At 39.6% G+C, this 26,435-nt stretch overlaps 3 protein-coding genes across 3 annotated transcripts; 2 read left to right on the top strand and 1 right to left on the bottom strand.

Moving 5' to 3' along the window:
- Window positions 1-3,189: 3,189 nt before the first annotated feature.
- On the top strand, window positions 3,190-3,927 carry RB195_000822 (uncharacterized protein; the record flags this gene model as incomplete). The annotated part of the gene is made up of 1 exon (XM_064197355.1): window positions 3,190-3,927. The coding sequence occupies one exon, from the start codon at window positions 3,190-3,192 to the stop codon at window positions 3,925-3,927; it is 738 nt and encodes a 245-aa protein (XP_064053236.1).
- Window positions 3,928-3,957: 30 nt separating this feature from the next.
- On the top strand, window positions 3,958-4,557 carry RB195_000821 (uncharacterized protein; the record flags this gene model as incomplete). Its single annotated transcript, XM_064197354.1, has 1 exon — window positions 3,958-4,557. One exon carries the CDS (start codon window positions 3,958-3,960, stop codon window positions 4,555-4,557), a length of 600 nt encoding a protein of 199 aa, XP_064053235.1.
- A 7,176-nt stretch (window positions 4,558-11,733) lies between these two features.
- RB195_000820 (uncharacterized protein) lies at window positions 11,734-12,170 on the bottom strand (the record flags this gene model as incomplete). Its single annotated transcript, XM_064197353.1, has 2 exons — window positions 11,734-11,843; window positions 12,041-12,170. The coding sequence occupies 2 exons, from the start codon at window positions 12,168-12,170 to the stop codon at window positions 11,734-11,736; spliced, it is 240 nt and encodes a 79-aa protein (XP_064053234.1).
- Window positions 12,171-26,435: the final 14,265 nt, after the last annotated feature.

The following is a 26,435-nucleotide window of genomic DNA, read 5'->3' as shown; positions in this document are numbered from 1 at the left end:
GAACTGTGGAGTCGAACAGACGGACACGGGGATCTTGTTCCGTGAGTTAGTCCGCTACTTCCCTGACGGGTGCGAACACCACTGCTCTCGCAGCAGACATTCTTCATAAACTGTGTCTTCTTTTGGTTTATTCGCAATCCTATTCTGTTTCCTTTTTTGAAGTGATTTCATTATCCCACTTTGATTTCATATCCTCGTACATGCCAATTTATTTTCCGTCCTGGGTATAAATAGCGTTACACTATGAAATACAATCAACATAAATAAGAAAAAGACCTTCGTTTTCCTCAGAAACGTTGATTCTTTCTAAATTCTACTGTAGACCGATCTTCTTGTACGCTTCGCTGGAATTGGAGAGCAATCGTTCCGCATGGCTGATACTTGACTTTGTAAGGATGGTGTCGTCAGCGAAAGCGAGTTTAACTGCTCTTATTCAGCGTTTACTCCCATGCTATTCTATTCCAACTTTCACGTTGTGCACTTGTGAGTGACGCTGAAAAAGTTTGTTCCAGACTATGTGAATGGCCGGCTGTGAGACATAAAAAATGAGTATTGAGACAATATGACATCTTCTACTTTGTAGATACTTTAATCTAAAATCAAAACACTGTATACGTAGCCAATCGCTTTCTTCGAATTGTGCTTTTTATTTGATATTCTATTAATGCTCCTTCAACTCAGTTTCCTTCATACCTTCACTTTTTTGTGGTAGCGTGGAGGTGACTCTGGGCGTCGCACTGCGATGCACAGCGATGTACGTTGTCTGCAGTGTCTCCCAAGCTGAGGAGTTCGATATTCCTGACATTCCGAGTACTCGGAATTAAGCCTAGCTAAGAGTAAACCACTGCCAAGATTCACCACCCTTTTGACGAAACGTGGCAAGGTGGCTTTCTGACCCACATAGATTGGCGATGACTTGTGGTGAAGGCTAAGCTTGCCATGGCAGGGCTGCAAAGCTTGGAAGAAAGTCTTTTTGTCACTTTAGCATATTCACTACCTCAGTGCCCTGCACACTGGGCCCTGCCGTCTGAGACTTCGGACGTATGGCGACAGGTGAGAGGCGATCAAATTACAGGTTGCTCGGGACCTCTTTGATTCTGGACCAAGGCAACACATGCATGTCTCGCCATGAAGACTGTCTCAAACTTTGTACTTACAACGCGAGAGCAATGACCACAGACGACATGCCCTTCTCGGAGCTGCAGAGCGCACCAAATTCCACGGAATTGCTCTGTAAAGACCAGAAGGAATGACGGTGCATTGGTCAACAAATAAACGGACGAATGTATTTCGTGATATAGCTATCGGTACCCAGGTTGGGAGATAAACTTTTTGACTGCAAGACCATGTAGGAAGAAATGAAAGGGAAGTGTACTAAAGAGCATGTAGTGAAGTGCGCCAGTAACATCCGGCTCAGCACCTAGCTCTTTAGCAGCACAGCTCTTACTGCCTTGACCTACGTCTTAGGAACCACAACGACTCGTTGGCAGGTCAAAAGTGCTTCCACCATTTTGAATGGCGTCAAAGCGATGGTAACCGAAGCATCTATTATGAGAAAAATAGGCTTCTGTTTTCTACTATCAAAGACGAGGAAGAAACGTTGACGCATCTGCTAAGGATGTGGAATTAAGTGGCTTAGACTTGTGCAGGTTAAAAAACACCATTGGAAAAGGCAGTGAACGATGTCAGGTTCTATCTTCTAGAAAATGCGCAACAGCAAGGCTATCGAGGTGCTGATCAGATTCGTTCAAGAAATCTTCCAATGATGAATAATAATTGTCACACTCTCTTTGTTCTTTATGAAAGAAGAAGCAAGAGAGCAGTTTTTGCAGGTGGTCCGAAAAAAACCAGAAATATTACTGGCGTAGGGCGGGTGTAGCGCAGTCGGAAAGAGGTTCCACTGTGACCGCACGATCGATTCACGGTTCGAAACCGCCGCAATGCCAACCACGTTTTTCATCCCTCCGGAGTCAAGAAATCGGTACTTGTTTGGGAGAATAAAGCTTGCCACATCGGCCAAGCAACTCATTGTAAGGCTGCTGCGCACGCGTTAATAAACCTAAAACGATTCTCAAATAAAGTAGAACGCGTAAGCACCATAGGGATTGATCAAAGCAGTGCACTTTATTCTACTTTATTACTGGCGTAGGCCAGATCACATCGAACCGGGTGGAGAAATGATGCTAGTGATTTAAGACAACGCTAAAGCAAAAAAAATATGTAGTGCATCAGAGCCATCGAAGATATGCAACATCTAAGACACAGAAAAGCTCATTTCTATTCCTTGATTTTTCAGGTGCAATAAAATCTGCTGGAGCCCAACACCTTTAACACAAGTGCTGAACGAAAGACTGATACTACAACTAAATCAAAAGTCGATCGTTTTTGTTGTATACTGATTTTTGATGTTGGCTAATAAGGTCCATCGTGAGTGAATGAGTAACGTATGATATGCTACCGAGAATCTACCCTATCTGTGAAGAACCAGAACAGAAAACTTCTGAGTGTATTGTTTTACGTTTTTTTACCCTTTATTTCAGCTGCTCATCTGTTATTAATGAATTTTTCAGAGACTCTCTCGGTCACTGTATCTGTCACTGTATTATTGTGTTATTATTTATTTACTAGGGCGGGTGTAGTGTAGCGGTTAGAAGTTCCGCTTCAATCGGAGGTTCGAATCCGCCCGAGTGCTCACCAAGCCTTTCATCCCTCCGGGGTCGATAAATTGGTACCAGACTTGTCTGCGAGGATAAAAACACTGACTTGACACATACATCGGCTAGCCACCGCAAGTCATAGTATAGGCCAGTTACACGTTCACAAACCTCAAACGATTCTGAATTGAAGTGAACGTGGGGGCGCATCCCAAGCGGATTGATCAACGCCAGAAACCTTATCCTTATCCTTAATTATTTACTTGTCAACTTATTAATGCCCTCAAATTGTTTTACAACGTTGGAGGAACAATTGAGAAAACAGAGAAAAAAAACAGCAGAAAAACGCACGAGTGTTTAGGATAGAAATTTTGCTACAAATGATAAGAAGAGACAAATTCCTGCATTCGTCGAAGGTCACTTTTTTTGAGTGAAAATATATGTACTATTACAAAGGTATCAAATAATTAATGAATGTAATCTGTTATCCATCACGGACCTTAGGAATTACCGAGGAATCTCTTTGCTGCGTGTTATGTACAAGGTATTGGAGCGCAATGATATGGACCGACTCATTAAACATCGCAAAGAAACAACGCGCGACGAGCAAGCTGGCTTTCGTCCTGGCCGATCTACGATTGACCAGGTGTTCATCGTCAGGAGAGTGACCGAAATCTGGCAGCGCTATTCGAAGCCAATGCAACTAGCATTTCTGGACTTTGAAGCCGCGTTCGACTCTCCTCACCGAGGCCGTCTTCTCAACGCGCTCTTCGCCGATGGAGTACCAGGAAAGTTTGTTCGCTTGCTTGATGACATGAATCAACGAACAACTGCTGCAGTTCGAACACCAGCCGGATGTACAACACCGTTTGAAGTGGTAACTGGAGTAAGACAAGGGGCAGTGGCAGGACCCTTCCTGTTCAATTTCGCCATCGACGACATCATACGAAGAACAGTCGACCAGTGTCCTGCCGACATTGTCTTAGCACCATCAGGGTGCCCCTTGACTGATCTCGAGTACGCCGACGATGTTGTTATATTCGCGGAAAGCAGAACGAAACTTCGACATGTTGTCAACCTTGTATCGAAGCTGGCTGCAGCCTGTGGACTACGTCTACGCCCTGATAAATGCAAGCAGATGTGGATCTCTTCGAGACGTCGAACGGGAATCAGGGTGGACGGACAACGGATAGAACTCGTCGATGAGTTCTGTTACCTGGGCTCTACACTAAAGAGCAACAGCAGGTACGAGAGATGTTCAGCAAAGAAGTAAGGCCACTTCTGCTTTTAACTCCTTAACGAAATGCCTGTGGTCGACCTCCATGAAGTTAAGCTGCGAGTCTACCTATCCGCAGTTCGCCCCATCATGATGTACGGATCGGAGACTTGGGCGGCACCCCCAACGGTTATGGAGAGGTTTGACTGCACGGAACGAAAGCTGCTTAGACGGCTACTTGGCTACTTTTGGCCTAGGGTATGCCACAATGAAGATCTTTACGCAGAAATTGATGTGGTATACCGGCGGATGACACGTGGAAGATGCCAACATCTTGCACCGCCATCGAAAATCGCTAAAGTAAACCCTCTTCGCTTCTTTGGTCATATATTAAGGAGACCGGCAGATCGCCTTATTCAACGAGTTCTGAGGAGTTTCCCGGGTTCGAGTTGGAAGAAGCCACCTGGCCGAAAACGGAACTTCTGGACTGATGTGGTGAAAGAGGACCTGAGGACACTCGGCGTGGATAGGCAGTTCAGGCGAGACGTAGTGTTTCGCAGAATATGGAATAGCGACGAATGGATTGGTTCTGTGCAAACTCTCGCAGAAGAACGAGAAGGTTGGGCAGAGCTGTGTTCAAGGACGGCACACCTCGGCGAAGATGCGGGTAATCGCGTCAGGCGATGACATCAGCCCGCCGATTAAGCCAAAGTCATGTAATCTGTTGAATCTTTTATATTGAAACTCAAGGTATAAAACGAGTTAAAGGCAGCATACCCTTGTGCACGCCAAGTGCGAGCTGTCCGAAAACCAGTGACGTCTTCTCAGCAGCCTATTCAAGTAAAACTAACGAATAGACTGTTGAGAAGATCAGTATAAGTGTACCAGTGAGTGCTGTCTGACGTTTCTCGTAAAAAGAAACACCGTTCCCACGCCGTTTTCTTAAGATGATTACTGAGAAATGGGCGGGGGCAAGCTCGTTTCTGTCATCTACAACCGGAACTCCATGTTTTTCCTGTGGTTTCCATACTATGTCAATTTCGTGATGCGCTGCCTTTAAAATGTTTCTTAATGTTAATGTGTTGATTTATGATCATCTCACAGGTCTACTTGAATTCACTAAAATGGAGTGGCAATTTGTACATACGTGGCCGTAAGCAGTGCAAAGCTCTGCTTTTCGGGAAACGAAAACGAAAAAAAAACCTTTCTATCACTTCTCCTGGACTTACTGATTATTTTTTTCAAAATAAGTGACAAAGAGAAATTGTTACTAGCAAAAGACCATCAAACAGCCTATCAGCAAAGAACTCCTGGGATGGTGATGTAACAATAGTCTGTGGATCTATGAGGGCTGTAGCTGGAAAAGTAAACAACGTGTCTGTGAAGAACAACTTCAGTCGTAAGAAGCAAGAATAGTTGGACAGGTTTGTACTTTGAGATTACGCAGTTTTTCATCACATGAAAGCTGCTTGCCGGCTTAGGGCATTCTGTTGAACAGGATTGATGCTCAAACAAATCGTTGCCGAAGATTTAGGCGCAGTTCTGCGCCACAAAGTTTTGTCAATTATAATATGATATAATATAATATAATATAGTAATACAATGTTAGTAATTATTTCTGGTAAAACCTTACCAGTAGTTTGTAGCTTAACAATTGGAACGACTACTACTGTGACCGTGGGCGGTAATTCCCTAAACGGATCTGTATAGGTAGTTAATGTGTCAATGTTTATTGGGAACTGCGTTGTGATTTGAACGAAAGGGGGCATAGGAAAAGGTGGAAAGGACAGCGAATGTACGTGGGCGAGAAAGAAGAGATGAAACACGCACATGCAATTTTTTTTTTTGAGAATTGGAGCAAATGAATAATTATTAATCACGTGCAAGTTCTGAATAACTTTTGCAGCACTTTGAAAACGCCTTTGCCGATGATTCTCGCGCATATGTGATATTCCTTCATTTATTTGCTTATTTACTTATTTATTATTTACAGCTCTCTGATGTAAGTACATAGTGACTTAAAATTGTGTTAGTCAACAATGAGAAAGATACTCGAAAAATGAGGAAGTCTTCACTAGAATGTCGAAATGGAAATATAGTAAATAGAACAAACAAACACTTCAAAATAAAAAAATAATACAAGAAAAAACAATAAAAACGGTTTCATAAATTTAACTGTTAAAATCTATTAGATTATTATCAGGAGAAACCCAACTGAGAAATATGTACCTATAAAGTATTAGTATTTAAGTCTATTCGGCCCGTCTTTATTAATCACCATTTTAATTAAAAGTTCAAAAAGTTAGAAGTTAAATGTTGCGTTTTATCCCACAGAGAAACAAAAAGAGCTATTTCAAAATGTGGTCATTCGCTCAAAATGTGGAAGTTGTTCCCTATTGGTCTTCTTCCACCTTCACTGTAATTTTTCACATATACATATTCTTGTATTCTTCTGTTCAAGTTCATTTCTGAAGAATGATGTGAACTTCCCCCCTCAATGTCTAAGACGTATTTCTGTATTCCTGTAACCGATTCACTTAATTCACGTTTATTTCACCGTAGAAAAGCGAATTCATTCAAAACAAAATTCAAAAAAGCATCCAAGATCCTAACTCAGCGTGTTGCAATAAAGGGATCCGGTACGATTCCGTATTTCGCGGCCGCCGTCACCTAATAGAGAAATGTGATTTGTGAAAGAATACAAAGACAAAACTTCCGGTCAGCGGAAATGAACGAAGGAAACAAGTTATAGGTTTTAATATGGTCTGTTGAGTGTCTGCATCCATTATTTACGAATTACGCGTGAGCGCAATTATAAAAACCAGTTGAACAATAAAAACTAGGAAGATAAATTTAAAATGTATAGCTTCAGCTGGAAAAAAGAGAAAAAAGTTTGAAGGTATAGCTTTCTGCATAAGAAAACTGCGTTTTACGGGTATGTTATCCAGCCATGTCAACCGACAACTTGCAATTTTTGAAACCACTTAATTCCTGTTGTAAAAAATTAGACCTGAATTGAATGTAACGCGGATTTATAGAGACGATTTATAGATCGACCAAAACTCGAAACAGATACTCGAGATCTTCGTTAATTACTTATTTTATAAGATTTTTCCGTGTTAAATGCAAATGAAGAAAAGGTTAAGAAAAGGCTAACAAGAACCTAAAAACCAAAAAGAATCGTCACGAAATAATTAATTACATACAAATTCTTGTTTTACTTTATATGTGCTGTAAACATAGATTTGACTTAAGCTTGTACTAGTAGTATTACTACTTACAGTACTCATCTGCCTTTGCCTCCCGAAAACTACGGAAATCCTATGAGAAGAGCTTACCAGTCTAGAATAAAGAGGTATGTGCATCAGCGAAATCTTAGTGCATATTAAATCCAGAGGAACGAAAATTTAATACACTCATTTCTTTGTAATGGAAAAGGAACACCTCAGGGTTCTTCCTATTTGCAACAGAATTTGAATAGTTAATATATCAATATTTGAACCAAACTTGATACAATGGGATCGAAAATTTTTATTGTTGCCATGGAAAACGTCATGGAGAGAGTATATAAGTAAGATACAAAAATAGACACCGTCTAAAATATGTAGATGATTCCACACTTTCAATTCCTATGTATTTTCTGTATGTAATCTAAATCATACTATTATTTTGATAGGTATCAGCAAAAAATGGATAGATTTTTTGACACTGCAGCTTTTTTGTCGTGACTTTTCGCATGGTGGAAATAGAAATTTCAGAAAAATCTGCAGAGATTCTACGACGTTGGTTAGGGAAATTGAGAGGAAATTGTGACGACGCTCTAGCAATGCCTGGCCGGCAAGCTGTGTGTGTGCCGGCAAAATTTCTAATTAAGTGCATACTAGCACTAGTGAGAAAAAGTGCGTGTTACATCACATCGCATCGTAATCGCATAGAATTAGCAAAAAAAATGTAGATGGCAAGTAGTAGATTACAGCCGAAGGTTTCAGTCTAACACTTTTATCTTTCAAAATTAGTCATATTCACATTTGAATTTGAATTTTAATGTGGAGGCAAATGTAATGTAAAAGTCTATTTTTGGATTTTAATTTTTTGGAAGGTTGAAAAAATAGAAAAAAGTGAAATAAAGTGATAAATAATGAGTAAATAAAGAATAAAGTAATAATAAAGTGAAGTAAATAAAAAAGGAATACAATTTCATTATTTTCTGTCAAATCAAACTTGCGTTACAAAATCATTTACATTCACATTTGAATTTGAATGTGGATGTGATGTGAAATTTTGTTGTTTTCCCTTGAATTCTTATTCATTGAAGGATTAAAGAAATGGAAAGAAGAGTAAAGAAAGGACGACTATGAGAGAAGAAGGACGAAATCTATACAGTATCCTATATGAAGCCATAACTAACGTATTTATCGTCGTCCTTGCGGCCTTAGAAGTGAAATGAGGTGCGGCGCTGGTGGATGCGTCGGAAACCTCGCTCTGTCATAGCTATGCAGCAACGCGCTCGCTATCAACGGGTTTTTTCTGCCACGAGACTGGTGCTTAGAACTAACTGTACTGTTGTGTACAGTAGTTCACTGTGGATTCACTGGATGCTGCCTGCCTCGACCGTTATTCAGATGAACTGTACCACAGCGCACTGTATATGTAACACATATCACTATGATAAGCGAGAAAATCATAATTACCTCGGAATCGAACGCCGAATGAACGAATGACGTTCGGAGCAAATCCAAGGACCGCCCCATGGATAACGTTGATTGAAAATTACGTTATTCGACACCTAGACTTATCAAAAAAAGAAAATTCAACGGAGTCAAAGTACTTGAATTCTTAGAATTAGTGCAAAAGAGAACATCTGTAGGGAGAAAAACGTTCAGAAATAGGCCACTACTCTACATTTACAGTTCTAAAACGTCAAAAAACCATTTGCGCTGAGACGTCGCATTATGTGGAGCCCTGATTTCCCTTTGTAATCCTATTTTTGTACACCTAAAGCAGACATCTATTACACGAACCGTATTTGCGTTTGCATTCTTCGAATATGGTCAAACTTTGCGAAAGAGGGATAGTTAAAGTGTTGATTACTCAATTCACAGTGTAGTGTTGAACTCAGTGCAGCCTTACTTTTTTTACGGTACGTATAAGAACCGTAACAACTTTGAGAACTGTATATCTCAAAATCTCATTTAATTTTGAAAAGAATAACTATTTGAACTGTTAGTAATAAAACTAACATCCTACACATGCTCTTGAACATTTGTTTTTGAAAGGATTGGATAACTGATTACATTCAAACCTACCCATGCTTAATAATTTTGAATAGTCTCCATTAAAGATTTCAATTTATGTCCAGCAATGAAAATAACCTCATATTACGCGAAAATGTCGGCTAGTGAGAAAATTTGCTGTGATATAGTACTAGACTGCGTGAGCTCTTATGAACTGCGCTTTCGTGAATTCGGATTAGTTTCGTTATCGCAACGTAACCCAATATTCCCAAAAAGCAAACCCTGATTAAGGGGAGTATTTAAAAGAGAAGCTAGCTCTTATGAACTGCGCTTTCGTTAAATGCTATTACGAAGCGAAATAAACATCATAGAAGTAGTAACAATCACAGGATGCAACCGTTCACCTCTGAATGTGAGGTACACATCTCTTACAGCGCCACGCTTGCACAAAAATAGTGTTACGATGCAAAATTTATGGAATATTTGTGGTCAAAAGGTGGATGTAGTGTAGCGGTTAGAGATTCCACTTCCTGCACGATCTATCGGAGGTTCGAATCCGCCCCAGTGCTCACCAAACCTTTCGTCCATTCGGGGTCGATAAATTGGTACCAGACTTGTCTGCGAGGATAAAAACACTGACACTTGACACATCGGCTAGCCACCGCAAGCCATTGTATAGGGCAGTTACAGGTTCGTAAACCCCAAACGATTCTTAATTGAAGTGAACGTGGGTGCACAGGTCCCAAGCGGATTGATTAACGCCAGACACTTTACAAATTACTTTACTTTATTTGTGGTCAAAGCTGTAGATAAGCTTCCTATGCGAAATTTCAGAGGAACTACCTCATAAGTTCTAGTAGTTCTAGTGTCTAAACCTTGCCCTACTTTTTAATTCCATCTAAGGCGGGTTCCTGAATGATTCTGGAACATTAAATAAAGGGATAAGTTAGGAGAGGATTACACCAGTAAGGAAGTAGTACGAGAGATGTAAGGCTGGATTCTTCGATGCTATAGAAGAGAATGAGAGACTGGTCCAAATCGCATAAACGACGCATATTGTCGTTGTTGTGAATGTCCTTGATGCGAGTTATAGTCTGGCTACGGAACATAAGCATGATGTAAAGCATCTGTCCTAGAAACGAACAGGAATCGTAATGTACCGGGACGAAATACGAGCTGTCGTCAACTCCGAGAATGCACACGATATACGTCGATCACTTTGAATGAATAGTAACCAAACATACTTGAGTAGGCACGGATTCACGCAATGACTACGATTTTTTCAAAGCGACTATGTACCTATTGTGAACGATTCGTGAAACTATGCGTTCACCTTGGAATTATTTCATTCTAGTTCTATGGGGTACCATCGCACACTTTTCAGTTACAATTAAAAATTTATCTAAAACTAAATTAAATAAATTAATTGCATTCTTTCAATAACGTCAAGTGAACCAAGGATTAGCAATTTCCCGTTTCTGACTTTGTTTTGTCTGTCTCCTTATGATGAACTTTTCCCAGCTCTGTCTCATGCTAAGGATTTATCGGTTAGATAAAAAAATTCTCAGGAGAAATGTTACGTTATAAGGAGAAAGCATCTGCATTACAGGGCCTGCAGAATCTACGGAAACCACAGTCGCTTCATTCCCGGGGGAAGAATAGGGAGATTTCAGCCTCAGGATAAAACCAATAACCGAAGCAAAGCATGGGAGGGTCAGGCTTGCTGATTGGAACGGTTTATAATCCGTCAGAAGCTTTATTTCGTAATTTTAAATTGCATAGCTTTCCAATGAATTAACCCCAAAACCTACTGTAGCGTAATAGCAGCGTTGAAAAAGAAACGAGCGGAAACCATCGCAGTTTTATTGAAAGTTGCTTAATTTCTCTTTTTCTCAAATCACGCTTGTAATCCTGATTCAGTAGAAAACATAAGTGTAACATTCTTTATGTTTCAACATTAATGTCATTTTACTTGGAATGACAACCACCGTGGAGGTCTTTCGCCAATTACGGAACCAGGCGAACCTTATGACAAAACTAACGAGACCGGCTGTGAAACAGTGTTAAACGAAAATACGAAAGAAAAGTGCAAGAAACAGAATTGAATTAGTGGACGAGTTTCTTGAGTGCAATGATTTTTGAATGTGCGCAGCTCATCATTTTTCGATTGTAACGTTCGAAGCAACATTTCCCGGATAACTCCATCGATATGGCACTTTTTATGTGGAGCAGATCTTTGTCTTAATAATCTTAGTAGTCGTTAAGAAAAACCTTTGTTCTGCACTCTCAAGACAAGAATTTTCTGAGCACTGACGAAAAAGTTTAAAAAGCTCCGGGAAAACGTATTGAGCAGACAGATTCGCATCTATGGACGATAAAAACTTCCAAGATATGCACTTTGAGATAAAGCAAAATGAGCACTAAATGCAAACAAAAAAACAGTCCATGAGAAAATGGGGATTGATGAGAAGAATAACGATCTGCAAATGGATTCATCTTCCCACGAAGCATTTGGGAAAAAAAGTTCCGACTTGAGATGATGGACGAGAAAAGCTTGGAAATAACGTTAATTTTGTTGAAAGCATTTTACCTATAATTATTGATAAGGTGAGTGCAATTAATTAAGAAACTAATTTATGAAGGCCTTTTTCCGGATGGTTGAACTTCTAAAAGCAACAAACCGTCGAAAAATCATTCTCCCACTTATCGCACCTGACGCTTGATAATTTTCTTTTTCATCTGAACAAACGGTAGAATCCTAATTCTTAGATGATAAGATTTAGATTTTTCAGAGATTTTTTTTTAAATTTTAAGTTAAGATAACCAAACGCTCTAAAATTAATTGGAGAAATGTAAATTTTCTGAATGATCAAGAAATATGTGTTGGCATCTGCTTAATATTTCTACTATTTACTATTAAACACTGATTGATTTACCTTTGAGGGCGGTTGTAGCGCAGTCAGCAAGAGGTCCGCTTCGGCCGCACCGTCGATGGTTCGAAACCGCCCCAGTGCCAACCAAGCTATTTATCCCTTCGGGATTGATACCGAACGTCTCATACGTCATAACGTCTCAGAGCATGAAAACTCTGACTTGACACATCGCTGCAAGTGAGTAGTTCATCACGCATCCCAAGTGGATCCACACGCAAGGGACTTTTATCCTTTTTTATTTGTCTTTTTAAATTTATTTTTTTTACCATTCTTACTGTAGCCTCGATATCTATGCTACAAGCAGCCTCCTAGACATATTAGCTTTTTAGCAAAAATCTGGAAGAAACGTATTATGTTCATAAGCAATAGGAAACTTGGTGGCTGAGCGAAATTTTTCTCATTATTTTTTAACGTATTACTAGAATAAAATTGCGTCAAATGAGTGACCTTAAGCCAATGGCAGAAAAACCGAAAAAGTGCAGGAAACTAATCTTGCAGACCATTGTGCATGAAAGTGAATAAAACGGAGAAAAGAGAAAAAAAAGACGACCACGATGAGTCTCTCAGTCGGAGATACAGTATAATTTGAATGGTTCCGAACTAGTGGGATCATGTAGGTTTTTTGAAGATAACTGTATAACCGCCACGGATCGTTTAGCACAAGTGCCGTTCGTTGCCGGATCGTTTAACAGAGGGAGTATGAGCTGCTACGAATTCCAGTTCCCTTCGATTTCTTTGCTTAATTTTCTGGAATCCAATTAATACTTCAAGCGCATACGAGATGAGAGAAAGAATGACGATCGGTACGGATGATGAACGATCTAATCTGGGCCGAGCGAGCGCTGATGTCTTTTGACATCGCATTTTCATTTTCACAAGCACACATTTATGTTCGTAGAGGTGACGTGTTTGTGAGGTATGTGGTTGGGGCGCAGATTATTCCAGCCTGCTAGTTTTGTTTTTGTGTTTATGTGACGAGGAGTAGATTCTGACCGTCAGCATACTTTGTTTATTTTGGGTGAGGGTGACAATGTCATTGTTTTGTCAGCCACATATTCATTGCTGTTTTTGAAACAACTCATACCTTGTGTCATTCACAACCACGGAGCTTGTATTGGCTACAAGAAAACAAAGACAGTAAATACTTGTAAGCAATATAGTTGCACTAACGATGTATTGAGGGAAGTATCCATATATTTGCATAACACAAAAGAACATTTAAGCATTTTATTTTTAGAAAATATTGCGTTGTTATCTGATTGAGTTAATTTCTCAACTATACCATATCGAACAAACCGTTGTACACGGGAAGTCAGGACGTTTGAGACTCGAGTACAAAAATTCGCTCCTCCGATGATTATCCGCATTGGATAACTTCTACCGTATCCTTGAATTTCTTCATTGCCTACGACAACATAAAACCTACGCTACGAGCACTCAAGCGAAGAGAATGAGTAGGGCCCGTAAGCACACCTAGTCCGTAAGAATGGGACCCAAACAAAAAAACTCATGATCGTTTGACAGTGATAAGAAAGAGCTCATGACTTCAGAAGTGCGCGTATTTCGGCACTGCAATGATTCGAAAGTTGTAGAAGCATCGTGAAAGTACAAAAGCGACTTTGACTGCTTAGCTGGATCGGAAAGCTGGTCACGGAAGCCTTAGGCGACCAAGACGCTCTTACTCACTATATAATGGGATTTCGTGAGTCATTTAACAAATTCACGACTAAAATTCCTTGATTCTACAATGACATTCACAACCAGTGTTAAACGGTCCGCCAGTTTGGCACCTATCGAACAGAATATTCGATGCCAGTGTTGAGAGCGTAACACGAAAATTGAAATGAGATAATGTGGAAGTTAATAGCCGAAATCCACCACCTCTGCTCTTCTGACAACATCGTTCTTCTAAAATTCCACTCAGCCGAAACGAATGTTGGCTAATTTTAACGAATTGCATAGGAAGATCGCTCTATCCTGTTGATTCTGGAAAAGCCAATGTTCGTGAAAAACTAGTGGATGTGAGGATGAGTGGATGGGTTTTTGAAATCCTACTCACGCTCCACAAACCCAACGCATCCAAATGAAATAGTTATGTGTACCTGAGTGTTGAGACGAACGTTACTCCATTTAAGCATTAGGAAAGAAATGACTTTGAGAGCGTTCAAAAAAAACGTCGAAGATGGAAGGTAAGAAACCATGTAGTTCTGGGCCTATCTCTTCAATTTCACCATTTTTCTGCGTTAACCTAACTTCAAAAAGGGAGAATTCGGTTACCCTACCCCGTCCACGATTAAAAATCAAAGCTTCCGCTGTAGTTGCCACAGAAGACAAAATAAGCTGTGTTGATGGCAGAGTGCGTTTAGGAAAAACGTTGGACTACAAATGTCAGCAACTGAGTTCAACTACAAACCAGAGAATGACGGTGGACTCACTGGAAAGATTTCTTTACAAAGTTCTTCCGGAAATGAACATGTGGCGCCGCTGGTGTTCCTCAGGTGAGAAGCGATAGTTCAACTCGCGCATGTGATCGGGATGAATCGAGCAAATCGAAGACGAACGGTTTGTAAGTGTATCCATGTATATATGCATGTATATGTGTTGGTATATATACATACATATAAATATAAGTCAAAATCAGATAAAGTCACTCACGTATCAATCCATTCGGGATGCGCCCACGCGTTTAACTGGAATTCGTAATCGTTGAGGTTTTAGAACGCGTTTTTGCCTATACAATGACTTGCGGAAGCATACCCGATGATCAAGTTAGTGTATTTATCTTCCAGACAAGTTTGGTACCAATTTATCGACCCCGGAGGGATGACAGTCTTGGTTGGTACTAGGTCAATCTCGAACTATCAACTGTGTGGCCACAGCAAACCTCTAACCGACTGCACCACACTGGCCGCTACATATAAATTGTACTTACAAATCGTACACTCATCACAACTATTGGAATTGTATCAAAAAGAAATGGTGGAGTGATGGGAAAAAATAAGTTTCCTCAGACAACGGAGCAGCCGTACATGTACTCACGTATGTATGGGCTTTTATACCCCTAGCACTGACTAACCGAATTTTTTAACAACCCATTTTGAGACAGCGGCAGCTACTTACATACAATTAGTTGTGCTACGGACCAGCTAGGAGGATTTAATTTAGAAGAGATAGGAAGGAAGAGAGGAAGTGGAGGCAGCTAGTAAATTTAAGAAGAAGGAACTCGGAAAACGTTATAGAAGAAAGGCTTTTAAGTGCAACTTATTAGTGCTGGTTTAGATTAATCGTAACCTATCTACGTGCATTAGCAGAAAAAAGGGAAGAAACCTGTGCAGTAAACCGGAAAGTATTAAGACTGGAGTAAGAAATTAATTTATGCTTTTCTTTCTCTTCTAACGGAATGCAGGGCAGTTTTTTTTTTCGTGGATTAGATAGGAATGTAGTACAGAGCAAAGTAGTAAGAATGAGACCTTTCTTTTTCATGACGTTCAGTCCTGTTTTTTTTACTTACAAGACGAAGAGCTCACTGAAATACCGAAGAATAATTTTTGCTAAGTCTAGATTAAAAAGTACCCTTTTAGCAAAAAATATACAATATATATAATCACTAGAAGCATTTTTTCGCGAATCTTTTGGGTTATCAAAAATAAAATACGATTTTTTTGCTCTAAAGTCGATATTTGTAGTGAGAAACAAATGTTAGAAATCTCATCTTCGCTGGTCGTAATTATCCTTAGAAATAATTTCCGAAAAAAAAAACGAAAATCATGCAAGATACGTATACTTGCTTAGAGTGAAGACTTATGTACACCAGAGACATTTTAGTGTCTCCCACATCCATAGGAATTTAATACCATCACTTCTTTCCAGTGGAAAACGGAGACCTCAGAATTCTTCCCACTGACAGCAGAATTGGAGAGCAGTAAAATGTAAAAGCTCCACATGCCCTTGTATTTCTGCACATTGGTGGAACAATCGTTGAATCGTTGTAAGGTTCAAAGTTTACGAAATATTCAGATAATAAAAATGCGGAAACATGACCGTCACCACGATACATTAGACGATAAAATTTATTTATTTAATCTATTATTACTATATTATATTATGTATTATTACTCATTTATATTATTATTATTATTTTATTTTTTTATTATAATTTTATTTTTAATTAATTTATTTATTGGACGATTCTCAAGTAAATGCCTTGTAATGACCCTTGCATTTCTTTTATTATTATCTCGCTGTTTACGGTAGACGTTAAAGGCATAACCCAACAATTTGGGGTGGTGCGGGTTTCAGGTGGGTTATGCCTACATGGGGTCGTTGGGAGGAGGCTGGGTCCATCCATTTCTTCCTAATTGCCGCAAAAAACAGCCCGGAAGATGCGGCTTCGAGTGTTCAGGGGCGCTATTTTCTACAACGAGTTCGATTGGAGCGTGCCAGCCTTGTGCACCCGCCGCATCTTCGGGACATTTTTTTTACGGCAATTAAGAAGAAATGGACGGAATCACCCTTCTCTCCAGAATCCGCAACTCCGTATAGGCATAACCTACCTGAAACCCGTACCATCCCAGATTCGTGGGGTGATGCCTTTAAGTGAATATGTGCCATAAATGTTAGGTCATCGCCTCGAGACTGGATGGGATAAAGTTACCTTTCGATCTTCCAAGGCTTACCAAATCGTGGTAACGACGCTGGTTCTCACTGAGGATTTCTAATGGGTACTATGAGCAAGGATATGATAAAGAAACGGAGGTAAGAGGTGATAGATAGGCGCATTTTATGTAGAGACGATTAGGAAACGACAGTGATTTATCATACTAGAATCGGGAGCAAAAATCCATTATTAGGTAAATTTGAACAGACACAAAAGCACTTCCAATGCAATGAATAAACTTTAAATAGTAATAAACAATAACCTTATGAGAAACATGTCCTGTGACAAAATCCTCTCAAAAGGGAAATTTTTCCTCAAAATTTTGTGTTTATGGGACATTTCTCTCCCAGGTTACGGTAGGAAAAATTTGTTTATACGATAAACATTCAGGCAAACATGATACATCGATGAAGACAATTGCCAAAATGCGCACACAAAAACGGTGTGATTCAAACAACGATTATATAGGTTCAATTCAATTATCTTCTTTTTTCGAAGGAAAATTATTCCCCCCTCATGAATTATACATTCATTTTACACTTTATTTTGACGTTTCCTGTTTTTTTTTTCGTGCACGAATACCCGACTCGACGAATTTATCACTAATTATGTTTTGATATAATTATAGGCGGACAATTTTTGACAAACTTTTCAACAAACAAAGAACAGACCAGAAACAGAAAAATCTATTGGTTTCGTATGGCAAGAAGCGCAAAAACTACATTTTATAAGTATGAATGCATTCACAGTGCCTAGAAAAGGGCAAAAAAATCTGTCAAGTCTATTTCTACTGAGAAGGGGCCACGTAAATTTGATTTAATCACCACACTTCAAATTGTAGACGTAGCACATAGATATCTTGTATTTAAAGGGAAAAAAGAAATTGAAGAGTTGCCAATGCCGAAACTTATGCTGTTTGATTGTTGTTCGTTTTTTGATTTTGAGCTTTGCAAAACCTGTACCACAAAAAATTTAACTTACTAACTTACTATTTTTTACATAAAACATTCCATAACATAAAATTCCAATGCGCCCTCCTATCGAAAGCAGACAAAACACAAAGCTCAGTCGAATTTTAAAACTCTCTTAAAGACAGCATACCACGAGTCTGAGGTGGTGCAGATTTCAGGTGGAGTATTCGTATACGGGATGGGAGACTCGGGTCCGTTTTTGAATTGCGAAACGGCCCAAATGCGCGCCGAGACTGGGCGCTCCATCGAACCTCTTTAAATGGTGCGCCGGTTTCCGGGCCGTTTTGATTAGGAAGAAATGGACGGTCCCTCTCGTCCCCACTCTCCTTCCTCTTCTTTAAGATATATTTCACCTGGAAGCGTTAAAGATGGATAGTTCTATGTTAGTCTTAACCCAATCAAACCAACCTTCCTGAGTATTTCATACTGCGGTGACTGTCCTAAGTGCCGAACATTCCTGTGGGCTCGATTTTCCTCTTCCGTTCCTTTTCTTCACTTTCAATGTTTTTGTTGACTTAATGTGCTCAAATTTCCTTGGCGGTAACAGCGACTTGCTCACCTCTTTCTACTTGCAGCTTTTATAGATATAGAAGATGAAAGTGAATAAAAAAAAATCTAATCGCTTTAATGTGCTTAGCATCTCTCACTAAGCGGATTTAGCTGATTGTTGCAGCTTAAAAATAAAAACTTATATTGAATGAGTACTGTAGCTGAATCTGTGAAACGGATTTGCAAGGTGCAGAACTAGCTGAAAGTGATGTAGAAGAAAATAAATCAAAATTTTATGGAAAATTGAAATGAGAGATTGACATGAGGAGCGAGGATTTTGATAGATTGTCATGTGTCAAAGTGGAAAAAACTGGTTGTTTCTAGCAAACCTCAGCCAGCATAGCATAGAAATGTCGTCTAGAATGTGGTCGTGGAACAACACATAAAAATCCTTGAAACTACGAAGACCACTCTTTTCGTTCTTCCACTTCGGCTAATGAGAATTTAGCCTACGGGTACCAATCGGGTCATTGAGATGGGTAGATTTGGAAGAAATCGTTGAGATCTCAGAAAATGGGGAAAATTTGTACTAGATACTCATTTCTTTTTCAAATACGCTTTCGAAAAGATGAGTAAGAATTTTCAAGGCCAATTTTTCTCAAATACCAGTTTTGGATGAAGAGCGAACTTGGCCATAATTCTATAAAAAACACTCCTGAAGTTATGCTCATCGTCATACACCGTATATCTCTTATTTATAATTAATACTTGATTTCAGCAGTTATAAAATCTCTAACGACTTTTATTTAGCTGTGAACATTGTGGAAAGATCAAATGGCTATTATGAAAGGTGTTATTATCATGTAGGTATTAGTTAGTAAACAAACTAAGTACTTGAAAGCTCTGAAGGAATTGAAATGTAAAGCTAAGAATTTCTCTCCTTTTCAAACGAGTGGAAAAGGAAAAATACTGGTAAGCTTGGCTGAAAGAATAAGAGAGTTGGACGGTTTATTGACAAGCCACGGTGAAACCGGAGAAGTCGCCGTGAGAAAACGACTTAAAAAACGTGATCCGGATAAAGCTGCCGAAGGAAAACTCGACTGAATGCTTTCAATTCGGGCAACGGCCTTGTACGAACGTGATACATGAAAGTGTTGCGTCCACCGAAAAAGAAAAAAAAACGCTAAGCTGGATTGAACACCTATGGAAACACGAGCTATGATTATTCCGGATTTTAAAAGGAAGGAAGAGGTTTACGTTGCGAGGCTGAGGCTTGAAGACCTGCAATCGGCACCCACAAATGGTGATTGGATTACGTGGCTGGTGCAATTCAATTCTCACAATTTCGGTAATGCCGACTTTGTCGGCTCGTGTCGATAGCTAAGGTTCGAACTGGGAGAGCTCACCGGCTCAGCTCACTCAAAAAATGTTAATTCACAAACACTGAATGTCGAATGAATGTGACATCGTCTATTCCTCGCTGCCAAAACAAGTACTAAAGATGAAACTAAAAATTAGCTCCTTTGAAACTAGAGGGAAAAATGAGGAAAATGTTCAATTCTGTATGGGGTTGATTGTTGTGGAAATCCATCTACCTTGAACAGGCAACTAAAGTAGGAATGTTTGCAATTAAAGTAATTCTCTTCAAAGATGTGCCGCTTTCGAACGAAACTTAACTGAATTACACCGCGTAGTACTACGGATGCAGAAGAGAATCCATGAGTATGTGTAGTTGCAGAAGCAGTTCAGGAGGAAATGACACCGAAGATGTTCGCAGCTATTTCCCTCACTATTGCTGTTTTTGTTGGCAGTTTTTTTCTCGCTTACGAAAAGACGAAAACCAGTTCCCATAAGAGCAGCGTAAAAGCAAACTCACCTTCAGTGAGGAGAAACTTGGCTGCAACAATAGAACCAAAAGTATGGAGTAAGGCCGAACCGAGTTATAGTGGAATGGTCTGCAAATGGCGGTGACTTATTCATGTATGGTGGAGTCGAAACCGGACAAATAATTAATAATCACTGGAGCGCTAAAAATGAGTGAAAGAAACGTCTACACAAGTTAGGGACTCATTCGCAAGAGGTTTTTATTGCAGGCGGAGGTAAGCTAGTAGTTGTTGGCTGAAGAATTTTGAAGTGCTCATTTCTGCAGAACTCGAAATTGGAGTGAATCAGACAACAGTCTCTGCAATCAACGAATTCTTAGATCTTTGTATTCCTTGTTAAGGGATTCACGGGAAACGAGGATATGAGCGAAGGACAGTCAAAAAAAAAGGAAAGTTTTCAGTAAACATAGGAAAAACGCGGTGAGACAGGTTTCATACGAAATCCTCGTTCTCTAAAAGAGAATTTAGTGACACATTAGGAGAAGCCTTAAAAACAAGTACCCAGATGAAATTTCAAGGAATCCATGACAGGAAATAGGGACAACCGCAGCGCAAAAACATCCGTTCGTCGGAGTGTAGACGATCAGGGCAACCAACATGACTGACATTATGTTATCAACAAATTGGACAGTAACAGTGACAGATATGAAATTTGTTTTTTCTTGTTTGCCAACAAATTTTTAGTGAAATGTTATTTATTACTTTGCGCTTACTTTGCGACATCCCTGGAGATTGTGATTTTGAATTTTCGGAATCAGTGGCCAATTTCTTCGAATATCGACCTTTGAGTCATTTTTCAATTCTCACGTGTTTCAAAAAAAAATGCAGTAAATATTGTTGTCTTCAATCAGTCTTTGGGCTTCGTTTTAATGTTGTGTTGTTTTTGAGTTATAATTCTCTAGACGAGTGAAAGTGTCGATAGTAACCAACAAATTATAGAAATCATTGATCACAGATGGTTTCTGTTTTTTTAACTTGCTATCGGAAGTTATCTGGCTTTATTAGTCTTGTTTTATTATTTGCATTAAAAATTTATGGAACGTTACACACCTCTTTAAATCCATCCTTTTTGTTTTGTTTTGTTTCTGCTGTTCGTTGTTGCATTAAGAAGCTTTATTCTTTTTTTCAATTACTCAATTCACAGTTTAAGAAAAAATAACTTTACTCGTATTATGTCTGGGTCAAAACACAACAATATGCTGACAAAGCAACCTGACCATGCCCGTGCATGAGCGGTTACGCCCAAGTGGGGCGCTCGCTAGCTCGTAGTGAAATCGAAATGGCGTGTTGGGACCAACGTCAGGGTCTTAACGCGTCATTTCGAGCGCAAACGCTTCGTAATTGCGCCGCAAGTTAGATTTTCTCGTAATTTCAATTTTTCTCTCGTATCAGCGGCAGCATTCAAAATCCGACCAATAATAAGTTGTGTGGGAGGACCAACGGATCGAATTTCGTGGTTCCTTAATAAAATCGTGAGTCAAATTTTGCATAGAATACCATCTCATTTGTCGAACACGCACCATTTCCTTGAGCGATTACGCAGTGCGAGAGTTGAGGGCAACTGCGTAATAGAGTCCTTTGATGTAACCTCACTTTACACGAATGTAAAAAAACAGTGAGGCGCTGCAAGCTCTCTCTGAGATGATAGATTTATATGGTAACAACTTGCAAACATATGGACTAAGTAAATCTCGCATAATAACGCTTACCAAGGAATGCCTAAATTGTAATATCTTCAGGTGGTCAGGAAATTATTTCGCGCAACTGAGAGGGCTACTGAGCAATGGATCTACGATTATCACCAGTACTGGCGATCTGCTTCATGAGCAGAATCGAAGAACCAGTGCTTTCGCGTATACCAATAATGTATTGCAGATATATTGACGACTGTTGCATCATAACATCAACACAGTCCGAAATGGACGAGTGTTTCCGAATACTCAACCAACAATCGCAATATATAAAACTCACACGAGAAACCCCAAAAGAAGGATGACTTCCTTACCTCAACATCCAAGTAAGTACTTCCAACGGCATTATTAAAGTGGTATCGCAAAGAAAGTTGCAAGAACATCATATTGCACGCCAAATCTGCACATCCGACTGCAGTAAAACGCGCAGTGATTCGTAATATGTTCAAAACCCAGTGAGTATGCACTGGCAACCAAGAACGACACGAATCACGAAGACTAGCTTTGAAAATTGCATGTGCTAATGGCCATACAGTACGTCCGAATTACCGAAGAACCCGCACTGTAAATAGCAATATTCCGCGCGAAAAATAAATTTCTCTTTGTCTTCCTTTTATCTCTGACAGTGTCAGTGCCGCTGTTCAGCGCAGCATTATCCAAGCACAATTACAAAATGACGTGATTTTGGTAAATATCCCAAATGCAAACATCAAAAGCCAGCTTGTTAGAAACAGGCTCTATGATAGATACTGCATCTGTGAAAGATGTGTTATTTGTCCTTACGGAAAAACAGGCGACTGCGCAAAAATGGGGGTGATATATGAGATTGAGTGCTTGATATGCAATGCAACTTACATTGGGGAGACCGGTAGGAATGTTGGAGTGAGTATTAATGAACACATGGCAGGAAAACGACGAAAAAGTTTGAAAAAACCTCTAGGAAGGCACAAACATGAGGCCCACAACGGTAACGATTACGATGTGAAATGCGTTTTACTGGCTCATGAAACAGAAATATCGGCAAGGAAGACGATGGAGGCGTTTTGGTTCTTAAAAGAAACCTTTCAATGAATAATAAGAATGAATGCTTGTCGATAACGAGTGAGTTCTTGCCACTTGTACCGCTCTGTGACCTATAACCGCCTGATATTCTATATGTAGATCAAATCATCTATATCGTCGCTGGTGATCTACACGCAGTAATACTCATTCGCTGGTACACTGAGTGACAAGTGCGTGCAACCAGCCGCGCCACATCCGGTGGAGCAAAACGTAAGACTATTTTCAATGTAGAGGGGTTTCTGTTTTCACTACCCTGAAAGATTATCGAAGCACTGACCCAGGGTAGTGTGGCACTTGACGGGGTAAACGTAGCATTGCTCCAGTCATCCTCTATTTAGGCCTCTGAAGACGGCGAAAAAGCCAAAACGTCGGGCAAATAAAGGTTCCATCTAAAAACCTCGCAGACACACTATAAAAAAACACAGACAGAATATGCCGAGGTTTCAAGACAAAAGAACATTCGAACTACTCAATGCACTTATTTCAAGCAAGGCTAAAGAGAAACACAAAAGTCATTATCTCATTAAGTCTCATTGAATTGAATCTTCTTCTAAAAGAAATATAATACATAGCTACACTGTCCTGTCATTTGCATCAGGACCCCAATTCTGTGTTGTTATGCTATACTTTTGTGCACAGTATCATAAATCTTTTGTCCAAACATTCGGCATTGTAAAGAGTTGTATTTTTGGCCGTCATCTTATCGAGATGACCGCCAAAAATACAACTCTTTACAATACCCACGAAGTATGTTTATTCAACGACTGCCCATGAGGCATATTTTATTAACAAACGTCCCCAAGGGGCATTCCTGTGTTTTTGGCTTCTAGTGAGCACACCGTCTTCCTTCGCCTGTTAATAAATTATTACTTCCGCTGAATCACCTCTAATCTGAGGCACTAGCGTTATCGCTCTACTAATAGTGCATAAAGAAGGAATCATAATTCCTTCGCACCAGGACGTGCACGTTTTAAATTGTGAATGCACCAGACGTCCAAAAATCTGCTTCGTATTTTACCCCGAAATCTTTTATGTGAACCCATTTATGTGGTAAGCTGACTAGTACGAATACATAACTTGCAACAACCAACAGAAAGCGGTGAAGAAGTGACCGCTAACGGTCGCGGAATCAAACGACTGATTTGTATTATCTGGGTTTCCTTAATTTCCTTTCCTTTTTTAATTGCTAGAACACCTCTACTGAGTTGTCCCCGAAAATCTGTAGTCGACGGATTAATCCGTCGCCAACCGTCGGAACTCATGGTGATATGCACCCACATAAAAAGACCAACAAATACAATTTTCTAAATCAGTTAAGGAAATGGAAGTTGTTTTTTTAATTGCGTTTTTAACAAAAGTTTCTAAACTTGTGAGGTAATCTTTAGAATTTTAGAATGGTACGTTGTATTATGACGGACATTTTTACATGAGGTTTACCAAGTTCCAGGTAAGCGAAAACTTATAAGCTGTTGAACTTGCGTGTCTACCAGAACTCGCGATATTTTTCGAAACTTCAAACTTCAGAAACACGTTGGTCTCAAATGTAGAATTTTAGAATGGCTGCCGATAAGTGATACAAAAGTGGTGTAAGAGGAGGAACCATTTTTTTTTATTAATATCCTCTTGAAGTTTTCATAGAGAGCACCAGTGCATATTTGGGGATGTAAAAACTCCGAACCAATTTTATGAAGATCTGTTTTCAAACGGATTTTTCACTAGCCACGCTTGTATGCCTTGTCACCCTGTGTGTTGACTGACTGACGTAATCAGCGAAAAATCGCTACAACAACGCTACTCGCTGGTTTTAAAATTACATCGATTTGTATGTGTTGATTTTCTTTTTTGCCGCTGACAACCAATCTCTTGGAGCCCCTCCTGCTCAGCACATGGAGCTATGGCCTCAAATAGAGGCATGCCGCTAAAACCTCATTTTATCCTAGAGGTTACGCATATTGCATCTTTTAACAAAAAAATACCTTGATGTGATTAATAGTGATATTTAAATACAGTTTAACATTGTAAGACCATATATTTCAATTCGAACAAATTAGATACAAGTCACACGCTGAATAAAACATTTAACAAACATGGGAATCTACTAACAGTCAAACAATACTCGAACTGTGTAGCTCTCCCTTCGCCTCGAACAGATTTCTGCAAACGTCGAACTCTCCAATTCAATGATCCCTTCACACTTCATCTCGGAGTTGTGTTAATATCATATTTGAATGAGCACTAAAAACCTTTCCATTACTTCGGAGTAGTTAAAAGTATTACTCATTATTTGAAAGATCACACATTTTCCTCACAATCCCTTGAATTAAAAGTGTCACCTCCTGAATAAAGTGAACACCATCTAACATTCAATCGTCTGCGTTGCGTTCAAGTTCCTCTGCATAATCTTTGTACATCTCATCCTCCAAATCTCCTACATTTTGAAGGGTTTTTATATTTTTGCCCTCAAATCAGCTACGAATTTGATGAATGACACTTTCACTCCAAATCCTAAAGAAATATCAGTTATATTCAATAATCAATCAAGCTCCACAATTATAAACTAAAGAAACAAATATATACACAAATACCTAAAACGCACAAAGATATTCACCCTCAGTAACACATGAGGGAACACATAGAAGTAATCCGCTCAAAATCTGCATTTCTTTCTTCCGAATTATCTTTATATGGTAGTGATTTTCGTTGTAGGCGTCTCACAATTACTGCGAGGGCTGCTTTCCTCTCCTCCAGCACCCCAAGTCGCCGCACGACTTCTCGCAGAAGTCGAATTATTTGGCATTCTTATAGAGGGCGCTAGGGGTTGTAATACCCTATGCAAGTGGTTATGACACCAAAATAGCTGTAACAGCGAAGCACATTGTACACAGCACCTCTTTAGGATCAATGGGGTCGGTGACAATATCAAATTCATCCTCTTCAACGAGTTGACCTCTTTCGGTCACCTGTCCAATCTTCACAGCGCAAATTTCTTCCGGGCCAGTGAAGATAAACTGAAAATAATCGGTAAGAATTCGCATCTCGCAGCACTTATTCATTCACTGCACTTTTGCTTGTAAGATCTCTCTCCAAAGATTTTTCATTACTGAATTGAGTGCCACTTCACCAAGAACAGCAGAAACAGGTACGATATCACATGTACGGCTGGATTCGAATAATACAAGGCAGAACTCATCGCACTGCTTTGGCCGGCTTCGATTAACCTGTATAGGACTTGCAATTTGCTGTAGGCGCTCATTAAGAAATTAGGGAGACCCTATGGGGACGGCTGCCATTCCTTAGGCGTGTGCAGTAGTGTGCGCTTGTTATGCAGTTGCACGCCAAATTAGAAAGTTAAGCTACAAGAATCTAGAAGATTAAAACATATGCCTCTATTAGGTTGGTCTTTTTTTAGACAGATAGCAGTATTTGTTAGAAGGGCATCCGGCGGTTTGTATGAAGATTTGAACTTAGTACTCCTGACAGAACTGCTTTCGTACCACGTACTTCTTCTGGTTTGCAATGCTCATTTTAGCAGCTTTTATTTAATGAATGGGTAAAATCGATAGACGGATTGGTTATACAGGTCACTAAAATTTCAATTTTGTTTTTAGCTCACTGAAGAATCACTTATGAAATTGAGCGATGCTA

Source organism: Necator americanus, chromosome IV (genome assembly GCF_031761385.1).
Source record: "Necator americanus strain Aroian chromosome IV, whole genome shotgun sequence".
Taxonomy (NCBI): domain Eukaryota; kingdom Metazoa; phylum Nematoda; class Chromadorea; order Rhabditida; family Ancylostomatidae; genus Necator; species Necator americanus.
This window is presented reverse-complemented; position numbering and strand designations above follow the sequence as displayed.